The sequence below is a fragment of the Triplophysa rosa genome, unplaced genomic scaffold (assembly GCF_024868665.1).
Source record: "Triplophysa rosa unplaced genomic scaffold, Trosa_1v2 scaffold18_ERROPOS52410, whole genome shotgun sequence".
Lineage (NCBI taxonomy): Eukaryota > Metazoa > Chordata > Actinopteri > Cypriniformes > Nemacheilidae > Triplophysa > Triplophysa rosa.
The window spans coordinates 7,289-26,537 of record NW_026634205.1 but is presented as its reverse complement, the minus strand read 5'-3'; the positions used below and the strand labels follow the sequence as shown (position 1 = coordinate 26,537).

The following is a 19,249-nucleotide window of genomic DNA, read 5'->3' as shown; positions in this document are numbered from 1 at the left end:
TTGGTAATACCTAGAATTTCAAAATCAAGTGCAGGTAGTAGATCCTTTTCCTATCTAGCGCCTAAACTTTAGAATAGTCTTCCCTGCACTGTCCGCGAGGCAGACACACTCTGTCAGTTTAAATATAGACTAAAGACGCATCTTTTTAATCTTGCATACACTACTGTCGTGATTATTACTCAGTCTGTCTTGTCCTGTTATTCACCTTGAGGAGCATCAGGATGTCGCTCCTTAAGGCGGGGGTTCTGTCGTGATTCTGCCTCATTGTGTCATGTCTTTCTTGATCTTGTGGCAGAATCATGGCAGGATCTCTTGTTTTATGTGGAGAGAGGCGTTTTGGCCCTGTAGGCCTTCCATATCCTCTCTGTCGCGTCTTCTAGCCCTGCCCCTTTGTTTCTCCGTCTTCTTCCCATTAATGTTCATCCCTCTCACCTGTCCCATAATCTTCCTGCCAGTTCCCATTAGTGTTGAGTCTTGTCACCTACCCGTCTCTGTCCTCGTGCAATCTCTCCTCGTTAATGTTCCCCTATTAAATGTCTTAGTTCCCTTTGTCCCTCGTCGTTGCATTGTTCGCGTTGTATGCTTTGTACTTGTGTTTGCCTCTCTGTATGATCCGTGGTTTACCTTGTTCCTGTATTTATCTTGTCTTGGACTTATTAATTATAGTTATTCTGGACCTCGTTTTACTGTATTCCCCTAGTGGAAGTTTTGTTTTTGATTCTTGTTTTGTTAGGTGTGTTTTCCACAATTGTGGGTTTTCTTTTTGATTCATTAAAAGTTTATTATTTAACCCTTTATCTGCCTGCACTTGGGTTCTGTCTCCTGTTTTGTGACACACTACACTTACATAATATAAATCCTCTGAGGGTTTAGGCTGCATTAGTTAGATCAACCGGAACCAGGAACACAACTGATGTACTTGTTGCGTCAAAGAGGTTACCACAGCGAGCAGGATGCAGTTCATGCCGAGACCTGATGGTAGAGCGGAGAATGGAAAGCGGCGACCTGATAAGAGCTGAGATGATAGAGCTGGATAAAGAAGGACGCGGTCACTTGACACGTCTTCACCAGAAAATTTCAAATGCTATTAGATTATTAATGATAATCTTAAAACTATATTTTACCTTATTAGTAAGTTTATTTATTTTTATTTAGCCTTGTTGTGCAAGCACTGTCGAGCTTGTGCAGAGGTAGCAGCTTTTGCCAGAGGGGAACTGGAATCCCCTGGTTGGGCCTGGGTTCTCCTGAGGTTTTTTTTCTCCATTGGTGTTTTGGGTTCCTCGCCAGCATTTGCATACTGTTTTGCACTATTTGCCTGGCCGAGGGGGCTGCTCTAGAATTAGAATTTTAAAGTTTTACTTAATTGCATATAGGTATTTATAGTCTGTGATATTTGACCTGTTTCTCTCTCCTTTATCTTAAATGTGTGCTTTCAATGTGCGTGCGTGTCTGTGTGTGTGCGTGCGTGTCTGTGGGTGTGCGTACTTGTCTGTGTGCGTGTGTGTGTGCGTCAGTGTGTCTACGCGTGTGCGTGTGCGTGCATGTCTGTGTGTGTGTGTGTGTGTCTATGTCTATGTGTGTTAGTACGTGTGCATATTGTGTGTGTGGAGTGTTTTGTATGTGGGTATGTCTGTCTTATGTGTTTTCACCTTTTTCTTGTTTTTACAGGTACAACTTTAATTGTTTTGCTTATAGTTAATATGTCTCATGTACAGCTGCTTTGTAACAATGAAAATAGTAAAAAGCGCTATATAAATAAAGTTGAGTTGAGAAGAATTTTTCATTCCCCGCCACACACAGAGTGAAATTTGAGCATTCAATTTACCTGTACTAATATGTTTTCTGTGAAGCTGCTATAATTATAGGAAAAGCACTATAAAATAAATGAATTAAACTACTAAATTTCTCCTGCTAGCTCAGGGTGCGGTATTTACATGTATTCATCATTATTAAGCTGATGTTTTTCTCCTAAGCGCTTTAGAGTGGCTTAGATGTTTGTAAAATGTAGAGTTTAGATACATGTTGTGTCTGAATGATCCTTTCAGATCATCAAGAGATGAGACGAAATGCAAAATTACATCATGCTACTAAAGATCAACACATTCCTCATCTAGAAAAATAAAAGCATTTCTGAGAATAACAATAAAGGTTTTGTTGCTGCATCCTCACAAAATGAAAAGAGAAACATGTAAGAAGATGAGAAGTAAGAGTAGAGCAATGAAAGAGCATCATTGACAGGGCTGTGCATTTACTTGTTTATCTTGTGACCATAAAAGCAACTCAGTGGCCTTTCAGCTGAGAGCTCAGCAGACCCGAAAGCATCATTTACACACACACCTCCTTTCCCTCGCTCATCTTCATACTCATACACACAATGCACTTTTATTCTCACGGGACCCATATATAATCACAAGATAAAACAATGCTGAATTACATTATTTGAACGATTGTAATCATGACTGTAAAATTCAATCAAGAACTTGCAACTCAACGTATGCCCATATGAACCAAAACCTTTTGGCTGCTGTTTTGCCAAATAACTGCAGTTTACGTATTTGTTTGATCGCATTATTTGATCTTGTGGAACCATTTGCAAATTGTTCCTTCTAAGTTTACTAGAGGGAGTGAAAGGAACACATTATGATTTCACGACTTGTGGGTGGGGCTGAATCTCATTTGAAACAGTGCAGGATACCTCAAGGGTCTCTAGAGTGAAGCTGGACATTAGTCACGGTGACAATCATTACTGCAAATATTGATCATGAGGACGATTGTGATCGCTCTGCTTCTGACACTCTCATGTGAGTATTTCTCTCCAATATACAGTATGTATGTAATGCACATAATCTCGTATTTAAAAACAACAAGTTAATGTAAAGCTTGGTTTTTATTTCATTTATCTTTCACTTTATTCTATTTTTTATGAATTTGTTAAATCGTTATCTAGAAAACTCCACTCCATTATAGTTTAAAACAGCTGCCTCAAGACTTCATGTCACAGTCCGGTATATGTAGAATGATAATAGAAGTGTTTAAACTGATTGTAAAGCAGTTTTTAGTGCAGTTAATGTGAATGTGATTATTACTCATAACTATTAGTAGGGTTGTTATGGTTCTGAAACTATTAAAACATTTCTGTTAATTAAAATCAAATCAAATTAAGGACCAAGTCATTTTTGAAAAACGTAAAAAAAGGGTTGCCTCAGCAATAAACTGAAATAAGTCCCTAAAATTATTAAGGTAACGCTTTACAATAAGGTGCTATTAGTTAACATTAGTAAATGCATTAGCTAACATTAGCTAACAATGAACAATTTCGTTTTTCAGCATTTATTAATCCTTGTTAATGTTAGTTCATGTCATTACAGCTATTCATGTTAGTTCATGGTGCATTAACTAATGTTAACAGTGACAACGTATGATTTTAATAATGTATTTATAAATGCTGAAATTAACATGTAGTAATATTAATAAATGCTGTAGAAGTATTGTTCGTTGTTAGTTCATGTTAGCTAATGCATTAAATAATTGTTAACAAATAGCACCTTATTGTAAAGTGTTACCAACTAAACTAAAACAACTGCACTGAAAAACTTTGCTGTGGTTTTGCTGCAGGTTTGCCAGTAACTTACTGTAAATGTAATTACTTTCCTTTTAGTACCGTTTTCAATTTAAGTTAGTTTACTTTAAGCTAAATTAAAACACTGACTTCCTAAGCATTTTTGTCTTGTTTTTTAGTAAAAATAATTGAAACTTCTTACAATACATTTACATAACAAGAAAAGTGACCTAAGATATGTAGTCTCGTTCTAGAAAGAAAATATAATAAATATGTAAGTTTATCTTTAAAACAAAATTGTGAAGTAAATCTACAGTAAGTTACTGGCAAACCTGCTGCAAAACTACAGCAAAGTTTTACAGTGTGGTTTGTAACTAGTAAGGATAATGTTTAGATTAAGATGTCTGTAAGATTAAGACCTGAACACTACAAATGTAAATGACGAGGCTCATATATTGACTTAAACATTCAGAATCACATGCCCATAAAAGGCAGAGTAAATGTCAAAGCGCAAGAGAGTCTCATTCCTGGGATTTTAGTAGTACCCTCAGCTGAAAGTCACATGAAATGGATTGAATGGGATTGGGTAGGTCATGTGACTCTGTCTGCCCTCCCTCACGGCTACATACTTTCTCATCTCAAACTTCACAATTACTGAAACTAAACATCCATTGGGTTAGAACAGCAATTGCAGTTCTTAATAAAAAAAAACATAAATTCATTATTAAATTTAATGATAACACAATAACAGCTTAGTGTGAATATAGAATAATATTTGAGCATTAACACTTTTATGATTTGTACATGGAAAGCTACAAATTTATTAAAGCTAATTTTATTTTGAAACCATGTTCCATATTGACATTACATTTCAAACACTGGTTGAAAGGATTCTTTCCTTAATATTTTCCGTAGTTACTCCTTCAGAATCCAGAACTCGCTTCTCACGTTATCGTTCATGGAATTCACACTTGTATCCGGTCTGGAGAGATGGAGATCCAAGATACAGAGATTGTTGGACAGGTATTGTGCACACACATGACTGTCATACATCTGATGCAACTGCAGGCAATGCAAACAGGGGAGTTACACATGTGCTCACGGGTGGCCACGAATCACCCGTGCAACATCACAAAAATAGTTGAAAAGTTTAATGTGCATGCCTTTAAGCCAACTACCAAATGAGTTCTAAACTCACAAACTCACTCCAGAGTAGCTCTTTGGGTCGGTGTGAGGTAGAGCATTCAGCTTTCAGTTTTTATAATTCCTCTTGTTTTGAGAAATTGAGTATATATACAGTATATTTATTCATATATATATATATATATATATTAAACTCTTCACTTAAACACAACACTTAAAGGGATAAACTAAACTTCTGTCATCATTTACTCACCCTCTTTTCAACTTTCAAAAGAAAAGATTTTGAATAATGTTGGTAACCAAACAACGGTGTTACCCATTGACTTGCATTGTATTCCTCAAAATATATTCTTTTGTGTTCTGCAGAAGAAATGTTCATTTTTGGGTGAACTACCACTTTAACCATATTGAGCTTTTGTGGGATCAGACCACAAGGAGAAATGCCCAATCCATCCACATCTATGGCAAATGTCATATGTGGACAAAATGACAGCTAGAATGCCAATAATCTAGCTGTCATTGCTGCACTTCTTTTTTGACGAACTTCTAGAAGTTGAAATATGCAACATCTTAAAAGTTTGTACACGGCCACTGAAAAAATTCCAAATATTTCATTTTAAATCATTATTTCTAGATGTATTGTGGTCATTCCAGTCCAGTGTCTGTTGAATTTCACCAAATTCAAACCTCAAGAATGACATAAATTCATCCAATAGTAATGTGAAAGACTGAACTTGTTTTCTTTGCAGTATTTGAGGTCTGAAAAAAATACAGAGCATCTTTTCTGTTATTTTAACCATTTTCTGCAAGTAAATGCAAATCGAAACAAGATTTTCATTTGATATTTCGGAGAAATATTGTTAGGAGATCACAGAATGAAAACAAATACCTATAAAAATAAACTCAGAAACACTGAAATGGTGCTTTAAAATGGTCTCTGAAAATTTTCTGCGGCTGAATAGACACAGACACAGACACATACACACTGGCAGTATTCCAACCTCTCACCTTCATTGACTACATAGACTCCACTCAGTTGCAAGGCTCAATGTATTTTTTAATTCCCACGATTCTATTTTTGTAAAAGACAGAGATGCTACAAATTGTTTCTTTAACTATGTGTCATAGGTGGGGAAGTGACATTTAAGGTGAGAAGCGATTCTCCCACATTGACAGGAGCGAAAACTACATTCAACATTGATGTTCAGTTCCCTCAAAATCAGACGGTACTCCCTGATGGACAAGTGGTGTGGGCTAGAAACTGTACTATTAATGGTTAGTTATCCAAGATTCACTAACACTTTACAATAATGTGCTATTAGTTAACATTAGTAAATGCATTAGCCAACATTAGCTATCAGCATTTATGAATCCTTGTTAATGTCAGTTCACATCAAAACAGTTACTCATGTTAGTTCATGTTGCAATAACTAATGTTAACAGTGACAACGTTTGATTTTAATAATGTATTAGTAAATGCTGAAATTTACATGAACTTACCTTAATAAATGCTTATTGCAAAGTATTGTTCATTGTTAGTTCATTTTAGCTAATGCATTAACTAATTGTTAATAAATAGCACCTTATTGTAAAGTGTTACCCAAGATTCAATTATACAATACATTTAGGGTTTACATGTTTTTTTTTAATCATTATTAATCAAAATTCTGAAATGTATTTACAAATCATGTAGTGATATTTGTCAATGCTTTATTCTTTGTCACTGCTGATTTCTACTGTAAGAACAGACGGTGGCATGTGATTGTTTTCATGCATGCAATAACATACAGTATATAAGTGCTAAGATTTCTTTGTCTTTTAGGAGCAGCATATACTGTGGGTCAGGATGTATACCCTGAGCCCAACGTCCCTCAAGAATGGACGGGTGTCTTTCCTGATGGAACACCCTTCACAAAGATTTCTAACCAAAAGCCCAGATTCATTTACGTGTGGAAGACATGGGGTAAGAGTGGTTTTAAATCTGCAGTCATATTACAAATGTAAAAATACCCTAGAATGTTTGATTAGAGTTTCTTCATTTTTACATTTGTCTTCTCCCGAACAGTTTGGGTGACAAAAACTGTAACTGGTCAAAATTTGGCAAAGCGGTTTCTGAAATGACCACATTACTTCGTCAAAAGCATTCCCAATCATGCTTCTGATATCACTGTAATAAGAACATTTGCATTTTTGACTAAAGCCATATAGACTACAACCAAAATGTTTCCCATGAATCCAGAAGTCAAGGCAATTAATATGGTTATCTCTGGTTTAAATACTGTCAATAACATTAAAATGTTTCCAGACCATTGGTCTGATATACACGACATTTCAAATTTAATAGGCTTGTTATTTGTCAAAATGTTTTCTGTCACCAAATTTGACTCTAAACGTGGTGCATACAGACATTTCCCTGATAGCACACATACATCTGGGAGATGTCTTTTTACTTCTGCAAGACATTTTTTTGCTCATCTGCAATACGTCTGTGAGCCGTCTGCTGTCAGTTGTCATATAGACATGTAGAACTAACTGAGCTTTTAAAAGAGATACAGTACCAACTGTGATTTTGCTCTCTTATGGGTTGCTGTATTTCTCTTGCAGGTAAATATTGGCAGGTAGCTGATGGTCCTTCCTCTCTACTGACCATTGACACAAACAGAGAGCCTGTTGGCTCTTATACTATGGAGTTAGTCATTTATCATTGTCGGGGAAAAGACAAGTTCATTCCTCTTGGTTATGCATCTGTCCAGTTCTCCATTACTGGTAAGTAGTTAGTGAGCAATTTGAGAAAGTTTCGCCTAAAAGTAAAATCGAGTCTTTGTGTGTTCACCCTTGTAACTGTCAAACACCCTATGGCCTTCTTTCTTGCCTCCTAAACTGAATGATTGACCGTTGTCAATGTGCACTTTGTGAAAGTGCACAGAGACAGATGGCACAGGTCAGGATTTCATCAAATTATGGATTAGTTTGATTTTCCATTTTTTATGCCTTCCGAATTCTTAATTTTAATGAAATTTGATTTGAAGAATAAACTTTATTTTACAACGTTTTTTTACCATTGTTTTGAAGTTTGAGAAGGCAAAATGTCACGGATCTCAGGTATGGACTATGGCAGGAAAGAACCCAATTGCAGGCAGCGGGAGTACAAGGAGAACAAAAAGACTTTGTTTTATGTTTATTGTTAAAACAAAAACCCGCGATGGGGTGAAAACAAGGACAAGATAACAATACAAGCAATGGAGACGTAAACTAACTTAACACTAGACTCACATAAACTTGAGAAGGACTAAACTAAACTAAACACTTACTACAACAGACGAAACAGCAACAAGAGGCACAGGCATTACGGGGAACGTAGATCGCACACCAAACACATACAATGACCGACACAGGACAATGAAACATGAGGGTATTATATAGGGTAAGACAAACAAGGGATAAATGACACAGGGCAGGTGTGGGTAATCAAACACTCAGGGAAAGATAACAAGGAAACGAGAGGAGCGGGGCCAATGACAAGACACTGGAGAGAACGTATATTATTGTCAAAAGGACAATAATATGTTTCTCTCCACACATAACCAAAGGCTTTGTCATGACTCTGCTACAGGACCAAGAAAAACATGACTAAATGAAGCAGAGTCATGACAGCAAAATACTTTGGCGTTGTAGGGACATTTATTTTTTTCAACCTTGGTTGCAAAGATCAAAGAAAGCCTTGGAGGTTAACAACACGAGGGTGAGTAAATAATGACTACATTTTAATTTAGGGTCCACAGTCCCTTTAAGCCCAGGCTGCAATAAACTGGTCATGAACACATTTAAACGGGTACTAAATACACAATTTAGTAAGTCTTGAAAAACCAGATGTCATTTTCTTCCTTTAGATCAGATACCATTTGCAGTGACATTGTCCCAGGTTGGTGATATCACACAAGGTGACCAAAGCTTTATCCAGAATACGGCTTTGTCATTTAGCATCAACGTGCATGACCCCAGCCATTACCTCAGTGGGTCAGACATCACCTTCAACTGGGACTTCGGGGACAGTAGCGGTACTCTCATATCCCAGGATGCTATAGTCGCCCACACATACCTTACATCTGGATCCTTCAGGCCACAGGTGCTTCTTATGGCAGCCATCTTATCTAACTGTTCACCCAACCCAACCTCAGCAGCCATCACTGTTACACCTGCTCCAGACACAGGTAAAGCATAATTGTCGTCATAAACGTTTGAGTACCCAATGAGAAGAAATCCCCAAATAAAATGTTAATGTTGTTCTCGACCTTAATAACTACATAGATTAGCAACATAAATACTATACCACAACAGCATTTAATGCTACAGTAGGGAAGAGTGGGGTAAGAAGAGCCACCCACTGTATCTTGGCTACTAAACACTTTTTTTTTGCCATTTGACCATACATTCTGGAATCACCCATTATTTCTACCAGAATGTGAAGAGGTGAAGCATAATTGAGAATTGAACAGCATCAATTTACTTTCAAAGCTGTTTTTGGCTTGTCAACATCAAATATTAGCATATCAGATGTAATGTTTGATACATCAAGGCAAAAGGTCTAAAAATATTTATGATGATTGATGATGATATTGGTGATTTAGCAACATATAAAACAATGCTAATAATTTGAATAAATATTAACCTGAATTTTTATCTAGCTAGATTGTTTTCTCCGAAATGGCAGCTATGGGCCAAAGTAAGCCAAATGTTGTGAGTTAAATTGAGTCAGTTAACTTCAATATCCACATTTTAAACCTGTATAATTTCAAGGTAATATTACAGAACTATTTACTTTATCATGTTTGCTTTAGTATACTTCATGGTTCATGGACAGTGTACACCAAAGTACACTAAATATTCTCTGATTAAGAAAAGTTAGCTGTAAGAAAAGAACTATTAGTGTTTGTAAGGGAAAATAATGATTAAATTACCTTTTTAGAAGGTAAATCTTTAAAAACATGGTCTTGATTCCATTTTAGTTATGCTCAGTTTATCCCAGTGGTGTAGTCTACGTGACATGCAGGTATATGTCGTATACCCACTAGAAAATATCAAGGATTTCAGTATACCCACTTAAAAAAGCATGAGGATACGTAACAACGTCGTTTTGACTTTTGGACCATTGGTGCTACCGGGAGATATGAAACAAAAGTAGATCATGAAAGGCAAGCATTTAAACTACACTATTTCATTGTAAGCCTGCCCCTGAAGCTACTGGTGCTTCGGGTGACGCTGCATCTGCAGGTGTTACAGAAAATGAGCCAGACAAGGCTCATGCTACGCCAGGCAGGGTCCCCCTCCGTCACGATAGCGTCCCGGGGTCGCAATCGCATACTCATTTTGCTGGTTTATTATACTTTCTGCTGATAACTCACGCACACTTTTAAAACCACTGCGTATTATTTAATAAAATGAGCATATTTATTCATTAACATAACTGTAAGGGGATTGTTGGCATATTAAATTGTATCTAACTAGCCAACTTCACAAACGTTAGTTGTGAATCAATAAATGAGGGAGAAAGGGAAAGAAAACGTATACTACAATGTGTATGATTGTTTTAGATGATAAGAGATGAGAAGTCCTGGCCTTGTGAAAGTCAGGCTAGAGACACTGCCAGCAATCTATAAGTGCAACTGGTGCTTGATAAAACTGCACAAATGTTCATTGTTAATTATTATAGTTACCATCAATGTCAATAATAGGAGCAACTTGCACTCATAAGTGTGACTCAATGTGTGAAAACTAGGCTAAAAATCTAGTTATTAGAGTTTGAGTTTAACCATTTATTTCAATATGATTTACTGTAAGTCTTTGACATGGCCTTAGTCTTTCAGAATCAAATGAAATTCAAATCTAAAGATTGCACTTTCACAGGATATTCTTTACATTATGTTGGTTGCCCTGCTGAAAAACATAATAGAAGGCCAAGACAAAATGTAACTCTTAACTGGGTGAGTTAGATAGTGATTAACAAAACCAGCAAGTCCCCCCCAGCTGTCATTGGCTATTGAAATCTTGTTTGCAATAAATCTTTCAGAATTCTCTTGATTACATTGTTACGAGCCCCGATAAAGTCTAGGGGTAAAACGAGGTTGTAACAAAATTGTTAGACTGACAGTCACTTCAATCCCCCTGATCCAGAAAGCACCAAACACCAGATTGTGCAAAATAATATATGTTTATTTTGCAAACTAAAGAGAATAACAAAAAGGAAGTATTTATTCAGGAGAGGGCAAGGCCAACAAAACAAACAAAACGTTCTAACTGCCCAGGTAACTTAAATAACCTGTATCAAAAGAAAAAGAAATAAACAACAGTAACTAAGCTCTCTCCTTAACTAACAAAAAACATCAACTAAGGTAGTGTTCAAAGAAAATGGCACCCTCCCCCTACCACTTCCTAAAATTATAACAAATAAAGTATTATACATAAGATGCAAGTATAAACAAAAGAAAATAATCGAAATCATTAAAAGTAAATTACTCTTGAAGATTTGCACACCCCTTGAAAATGGCAATCAAGCCATCCATTCACCAAGTTGAAAGAGATAAACCACACATGGTCACAACAAACTCCACCAGATCACAACAAACTCCACCAGAGACAACGATTCTGGATCAGGACAAAGAGTGAAACGCATTTTCCGTCAGTCCCTCAGCATTGCTTCTTCTCCACTTATATACTCTTTAGATTACACAGCATTCGCACTGCAGATCTACAATGAGCATCAGCTGGTGCTCAATCAACAGTCCCCAACTGAAAAAGAGAGAACAAGAAAAAGAACAGCAACACAATATCCACTAGGGGAAGAACTTCAGAAAATAAACACATTTACATAAAATGTCCACAGGACGTAACAACATATAGGGGCGGTTTCCCAGACAGGGTTTAAGCCTAGTCTCAGACTAATTTAAATGTGAGAGATGCCTTGATCAAAAACAACTTGCACTGACATATCTTAAAATATATCACTGGGATTGTTTTGTCTCAAGATGCACACAGTAATATTTTTTTTGTAAAGTATGTTTTTTAAAACAACTTAATTATCCTAATTTAACTAAGGCCTAGTCCTGGTTTAAGCTAATCCTTGTCTGGGAAACCGCCCCATAGAGGCATACTCTATGCATTGGTGAGTGTGGTGGTGCTCATGGGTTGTCGGTCTAGACTTCACCACCCATATGTTCAACTTACCCACTGACTCAACTTATCCCTATCATGAGGCAAATTGAGCCACATAAGCCATATTTTTACTGTTGTGTTTAGATGTGTTCTTATCATTTAGATCGATAGGAAACATCCTGAAATTAGATACTTAAATGATTTTATTGCTTATGTCTCATTTTCTTTTATATTGAGGACCACATACTGTAAATTAAAACTGGCTCATTTTAGCCCACTCTCCCTACTTGAAGAAAGAAAAATTGATGTCTTATGCTGCTATAGCGCACTCCGTGCCACTAGCAAGCGGATGAATGCGAAAGGCAGTCTGAGCGAGGGGTGTTTCTCCTGGAATGTTTAGACATTGAACATCAGGAGACATCCCATTTTACAGACTCACCACCAAACACAGCACCACAATTCAACTAGTTGAAACATTTTATTTAGTTGTGTTATTTATAAACATGTAGTTGAAACATTTAACATTAACATAGAGAATCTTGACATAGGTACAACATTACTATAAAAAAGGTGATTACCCTAAACCAGAGAGCATAGTTTAACTAACTGTCGTCCGGCCACATGTCATGCGCAACTGAAAGTTGACTGTACATGGGAGAGTCTAGTGGTCAAAGTGTGCATGAATTCAGGAATGTTCGGAAAGCATCGGAGACGGACAGAACATGCTCCACTCTAACCAGAAGCTCTACCTTGATATACTGTATGTTACCAAGCAATGACAACGTATCGTCTGTAGCAGAGTTATCTCCCATCCAGTATGCTTGAGATAGATTTCAGCAGAAATGACCAAGAGCAAATAGTTCAATAGATCAAAGGACAATCATTTTCCCAGCACATCTTCATTTTATAAACTTGCTTTATATACGTTGTTTGAAGAATGCTTTTTAAATTGTTTATTAAAATAGTTGTCAGAATACTTCACCAACCTAGTCAATAGTGATAGGTCTAACTTCATAGCCTTGTAAAGAGCTTTCAGACCATGCGCTTTAAATAGGTTTTGCTTCCAGACAGATGTTCGAACATGATCTCTGATTTCTTCTCAGGGGTTCCGCCAGCCTCGTCCATTTTGCCGTATGAAGCTGAGGCTGTGTCTGTTGAATCTGTCGTCATGGCAGAACAAGCAGCTGATGTAGCCACTGTAGCTGCTAATGAGCTGGCAGTGGCACCTGGCACAGAAGCAGAAGTGAATGCTGTTGGTGCTCAGGAGGAGGTGCCAACAGTTGCTGTAGTCGTAGCTGAAGCTGCTGCTACGATCATCACAGCTGAACCTGTGACAGAATTCAGTGTTTCTGAGGCTTCCACCTCAGTTCCAGCTGCCGAGGGAGATGAGGTTATAATCAATCTGAGTGCCACTCTTCTCCCAGAATCCCCTGCTGCTGCTGCTGCTAATGCCGCTGTGATGGAAACAGTGACACCTGTGAATGTTTTCAGCACTGATGCTGTAGCGTCAGTAATTCCTGCTGCAGAGGACACAGAGATAGTCAACGAAGCTACAGCTGAAACCAATGAAGCAACTGAAGCCCCTGCCAGTAAAGCAACTTCATTTAGACCTCCAGAGCTTGATGAAAGAATAGATGAAGAATAGAATACTTGACATTTTTTCATATGTTTTAGGTAGTGTATCTGAAGCCACTGTAAGTGAGACAGCAGAAGATCAGGAGACAGTCACTGATGCCACACAGGCCACGCTAGTCATTGCAAAGCGTCAAGCACCAGAAATGCCAGCAGACACATGTTTGATTTATCGCTACGGCTCCTTCTCCACAACTATTGATGTTGTCCGTGAGTACTTTCAACTCACTGATGCTTGAAACGTCGTAATATGAATTATTCTTGATCGTTAAAGGACCTGTCTGCGTATGTGTGTTAAAGCTCTGTGATATTTGTATATCTGTATTTGAATACGGACATAAATTGAGCTACACTCTTAAAAAAAAGGTGCTTCAAAAGCTTCTTTGATGCCATCGAAGAACCTTTTGGTTACATAAAGGACCTTTAACTTCTGAAGAACCTTTCTGTTTCAAAAAAGGTTCTTTGTGGCGAAAAAAGGTTCTTCAGATTATAAAAAGAAAGAAAGACATGGTTCTTTAAAGAACCTTTGACTGAATGGTTCTTTGTGGAACAAAAAATGGTTTGGTTGCACTTTATTTTACAGTACGTGTACCTATAGTGTACTTACAGTAAATTACCCAGTTCTTTCTTAGGGAAGTACAAAGTGACTGCATGGGATAAGGTTGGGTTTAGGGGCAGGTTCAGGTTTTGTACCTAGCTATGACCCAGTAATAATCTTTACTATAACATGTACACAGTACTGTATGTACATGGGAAACAGGACTGTAAAATAAAGTGCAACCAATGGTTCTTCTATGGCATCGCAGTGAAGAACCTTTTAAGCACCTTTATTTTTAAGAGTGTACAAACAATTATAATAAAAAATATGTTATCATAGCTGAAAAAACAATCAGCTCAATTTTGCTCAGCTGATTTTGCCATGTGAGAGATGTCCCTGGGTCAACATACTTTGCTAACCCTGGGACAACATTTTACGCACCCCAAACCCCATATTAACCCGGAAATCAGAGGGAAATGATACGTGAATGACATTGGTGTAGAAGCCCCTAACCCTAGTTATAAGTCTTAAACTTCACAAGAACTGTAAACTAAAATCTGATTGGTTGATTGAAATGTTGTTCCAGAGGCATCTCTCACTTGGCAAAATCAGGAGAGCCGCTCATTGATAGTCCCTTGGCTTTGCATAGAATACTGCCCAAGATTTCATTTATGACTATTTATAGGATTATGTTAAAAATGGCATAATGTTTCTTTCTGTCTTTCAGAGGGAATAGAGAGCGTTGAGATTGTGGAGGTGAATAATTTGGTCACCACCGAGTTGGAGCAGAATGCTGTGGATCTCACAGTCAGATGTCAAGGAAGGTAAATATTCACTTTCATGAATGTGGCTGAACGTTTGCTTTATCAGACAACACTGATCAGCCTCTGCTTCACTATATCAGACACAACTATCTTTTCTAATTGCTAATGGACAGTGCAGTGGACTAAAAAGTTTGGTACTTGTTTTTAAATTCGAGATTATTTCTGTAGCACCGCTTTACAATTTGCATTATTGTAACGGAGCTTCAATCAGACAGTTAAAATAATATATATCGTACATATTGTATTGTATTACATGGATGTCTTGTGCAATCACACCATCTGCACTGTTTCACTGTTCGAAGATTGATTTAATGTTATACAAAGTGTATTTTATTTCTCTGCAGTCTACCTAATCAATTGTGCACTGTGGTGTCTGACGCCGACTGCATCAGCCCTGTACAGACTCTGTGTAGTGCTGTGACTCCAACACCTGAGTGTCAGATGGTGTTACGGCAGTTTTTTAATGACTCTGGCACCTTCTGTATTAATGTATCTCTGACCAATGATGTCAGCTTGGCTGTAACTAGTGCAAAGGTCAGCGTAACTGTAGGTGAGTAACCCAGTTCTGGAGTATGGCTGTCACGATATCAATTATCATTGCCAAAAGATTTGTAAGATATTATCGCGACGTCTGTTGATTATTTTTTAAATAATGCTATCAATTCACCATTAATTATTTTGTGCTGTCTAGCTTGCAGCTCAAAATACAAAGGTAGGGAGGCAGAGGGGAAATTTGTAACCATTGGGCATCTTAAGGCAAAGTGTTAAAGTATTCAATTAACAAATTATATTTTTAATATACTCTTGATATTTTTGCTGACTTCTAATAGAAATATTTGAGTTACTCAGATTTACTTAATTTTAAACAGTATATTTAATTGGTTTCACAGCTTGAAAATGTTCTCAACTTTTTGGAGTGTAAATTGTTTCAGGTAAAATCACTGGTACATTTTTTAGAGTGTACAGTGAAATGTCAACCATATACTGACTCTAACACTATATTGATATTCACACAGGTGTTGTTGCCCCTTTTCTTGTCCCTGCCTTTAATAATCCTGCTTCACATGTATTTAATTAGAGTTACAGCTCAACTGTGGCCATTCAGAGCTTCACATGTACATTTGACACCCTGTGATGTAAATGTAAAGCCTATCTGAAATGATCGAACTGAGCCTGAAATCACACCTTTACTTCTTTTGTAACTGTAGACACAACCTCATCAAGGCGGACTGCTGGAGCGGCACTGGGGCTTCTGCTTTTTATTTGTGCTGTGGGGGCCATTGCTTTCACATACAAGTAAGATAAACACACTTACAGTATACACAACATTTGTTTATTTTAACTGAATAACTCTCAATAGACCTTTAATAATATGCAACGTCATAAATATATTATCCAGGCGGTTAGTGAGAGCAGATTACAGGAACAGCAACAGCAACAAGAGCTCAGTGTCTTTAATGCTGTGGAATCTTGTGAGCAGACCGTCCGCCGGAGAGAACCGTCCACTGCTTCATGGACGAGTGGTGTAAGAATAAAATATGAGACCATGACAAAACTCTCACATACTGTATAACATTCTTCATATTATTTAAAAGGAGTATTATTTGTGAAACATTTATTTTTGTCTTGGACTTAGAAACCACCCCTAGTGTATATGTTGTGTATTTTTGTTGTCATATAAACAGTGGCTGCTTTCATGAGTTGTAGTATTCTGCATATAACTGTTTAATAATACTGAATTGTATTACAATTTTACTGTATGGCTTTGTGGGTTTGCATGATGGAAGTGTCTAAGCAACACATTTTACCAAAATGAAAATTAATAAAATCCAAACTCCTTCTATTTACTTAATGCACGTCCCTGATCTTATTTTGAATGATCAGGGTCTGAGCAGAGCTCTATTCTTGTTGAGTTATTTCTCTTAAAGTGGCAATCCATAAGTGTTTTTTATTAAAAAATAACTAAAACCAATTATTGAGCAAGCACATGAAAGAACGGCGTTTAAAACGGTGTCATTACCCTTGCTGGATTCACCACGGAAAGCTTGTAATAATGTTTTGTAATTTTCTTTGTTGGGTAGTGTTTCTCTGGAAATACTTATTTGGTGACTTTCGTCTATGCGTCATTTTATCACATTCGTGAACAGAACGAAGAGGATCCGGCTAGCGCGTGGATGCTGCGGGTGATGGGTAGCATTGTACACAGATTTCTTTTTTGGAAACTTTTACTATTATTTATGGTGCCATTTAGTACTTTTACTTTTAAATGCCAAGCAGTGCTGACATCTGGGGATTCGTCATTTGTGAAAACCAAGAAAGTACGAACTGATGAGATTTTACAAAGAAAAAGGGAATGTGATAGGACTCATGCGAAAACCAGAATTAATATTGGCAAGGCATTTCAAAAGTGGCGCGAACTCCGTGATCTGAAAGGATTGAAAACGGATGCAGACATGGCTTTATTTCTTCTGAACAAAACAGGTAAGAATGTTTCATTATTTCAGTAGATAACACAAAAACCGTAGCGCACAGATGGGTACAGTTTCATCGGTTGTGCTTTCTCTCTTTGTTATGTTCATTATGATAAATGTAATTTAAGCCCTATTTGCACGGGATTAGTATTATCTGGGTACCTCGTGTGATTTAGAAATTACCTCCCCACATCCAGTACTCGAGTTGTAAAAAAAATTAGGGGGGATGGTGGATTGGATTTATTGTTCAGGGACAGATCATTTGTGCTGATGACAGCGCATATGGTGGGAGACCAATGGTGTACCCTTTTGATTATTGTTTAAGCACAAAGATAATTATTATATTATATTACTCTAAAACAACATGCATGCTATTGATATATTACGGATCAGATACTCCTGTCATTGATCTTGACCGAGGCACCTGAGAATTGGAGTTGGTCCCCAGGCTGGCATGGCTACCACTGCTCCTACATAGTTAGGGTAAGTACAGAGGACACATTTTCCCACTGGGTGCAAGTGCAACTTCATACTCATGATACCTATAAATCTATTGGGAATTCATCTATTAAATGTTGAAACAAAACCTCACAAAACATTGCAAATGAACATGAATCCTCTCAAGTCAAGTCCATTTTAATTGAAGTGCAAGAACAAATGGATTAAACAAATGTACAATTTACAAAATCTGAAAATAATACAAATACATAGCACCACCTGACATTTCTTAAACTTGAGGTGGCCAAACAAAAGACAAAAAAGGGAAGCAAAATTAATAACTGATTAGTTCAATGCTGCCTACCCCATTATCCCCTACAGTATATCATAGAAGCTTCCAAAGAGTTTCATAATCATGTTTTTTACTGTAAACTTTCTGGGCTCTTGCTTTCAGATCATTAGCCAAGCAATGGCTTTGAAGCCAAGACTTGACATAAACATCTGGTTTGAACTTTTGTAGTGGAGGGCCAACACACTTGATGAAAAGCAAGGCTGACATACTTTGTACCTCTAGGGTGCTTCTAGTTGTGGTTAAAACGTTCATCTGACTGAACCCACACTCACACTCAGCTGTGGAGATAACCAGTGTGTTCACTGATTGAAGGAGGGGTTTTAGCTCTTCTGGTGCTGGTGGATTCATTTCATCAACAGTTTTGAGTTTGACCATATCAATATATTCCCTCATTCCTCTCTGAATTTGTCTGACATTATCAAGCTTGAAAAAGGAGCAGAGTTCCTGTATTTCCTTTTCGGCATAATGAACACCACACACATCTGGCCAGTTGGATGGCTGCAGTACTTTGACATTGTTAAGAAAGCTCTGGTACTCTTCTTTGCTTCTATGTTTACCAGGCAGGCATCCCATTCTTGTTTCGATATTAACAGCCAAAGCATGAAAAAACTGTTAGTGGTTTATTTCTCTGCTGTGCCTTAAATTATTTGTCAGTGGCACTCCCTTGAATAGCTTCAAACCCATTGCAGTCTGAGCCTCTTCTGCCCTTGGTCCAGGCTGCTCTGCCATTGACTTCAACACGCAGACCTGATGACTGAGACTTGCTTCAGCCTTGGGGAGCGTCATGTTTCTGTCTTGAAGAGAGAGAGAGAAGTCGGACAACTCTTATAAAGCATCATACATGACTCCAAGATTCTGCACAAAGGTTGCATTAGAAAGGTGATTTATTAAACCACTGAACATGCATCTCTCTGTCGAACTTCTTTTAGGATCAACTGAGGCATTAGAAAAGTGCTTGTGGAGTGCAGGGTAGTGCTGCCATACAGCTTTAATGGTCCTGTAACTGGATGCCACCCATCTAGTGCTGAGAATTCTCTCTATGTTCAGACACTGTAATGCAAGTTCCTGACAACATTCAGTGAGCTCACGGCGGTTTTTGGCCGATGCATGATAGAGACTGTACACTTTGTAAAAGAAAAACTG

General features: G+C 37.5%; 1 protein-coding gene across 1 annotated transcript; it reads left to right on the top strand.

Annotated features, from left to right (window-relative positions):
- The first annotated feature begins 2,681 nt into the window (after positions 1-2,681).
- Positions 2,682-16,718, top strand: pmela (premelanosome protein a). Its single transcript, XM_057327235.1, has 12 exons — positions 2,682-2,801; positions 4,475-4,582; positions 5,831-5,977; positions 6,525-6,665; positions 7,307-7,468; positions 8,593-8,913; positions 12,955-13,440; positions 13,526-13,693; positions 14,749-14,845; positions 15,190-15,395; positions 16,054-16,141; positions 16,245-16,718. Exons 1-12 carry the CDS (start codon positions 2,762-2,764, stop codon positions 16,372-16,374), a joined length of 2,094 nt encoding a protein of 697 aa, XP_057183218.1. The 5' UTR covers positions 2,682-2,761; the 3' UTR covers positions 16,375-16,718.
- Positions 16,719-19,249: the final 2,531 nt, after the last annotated feature.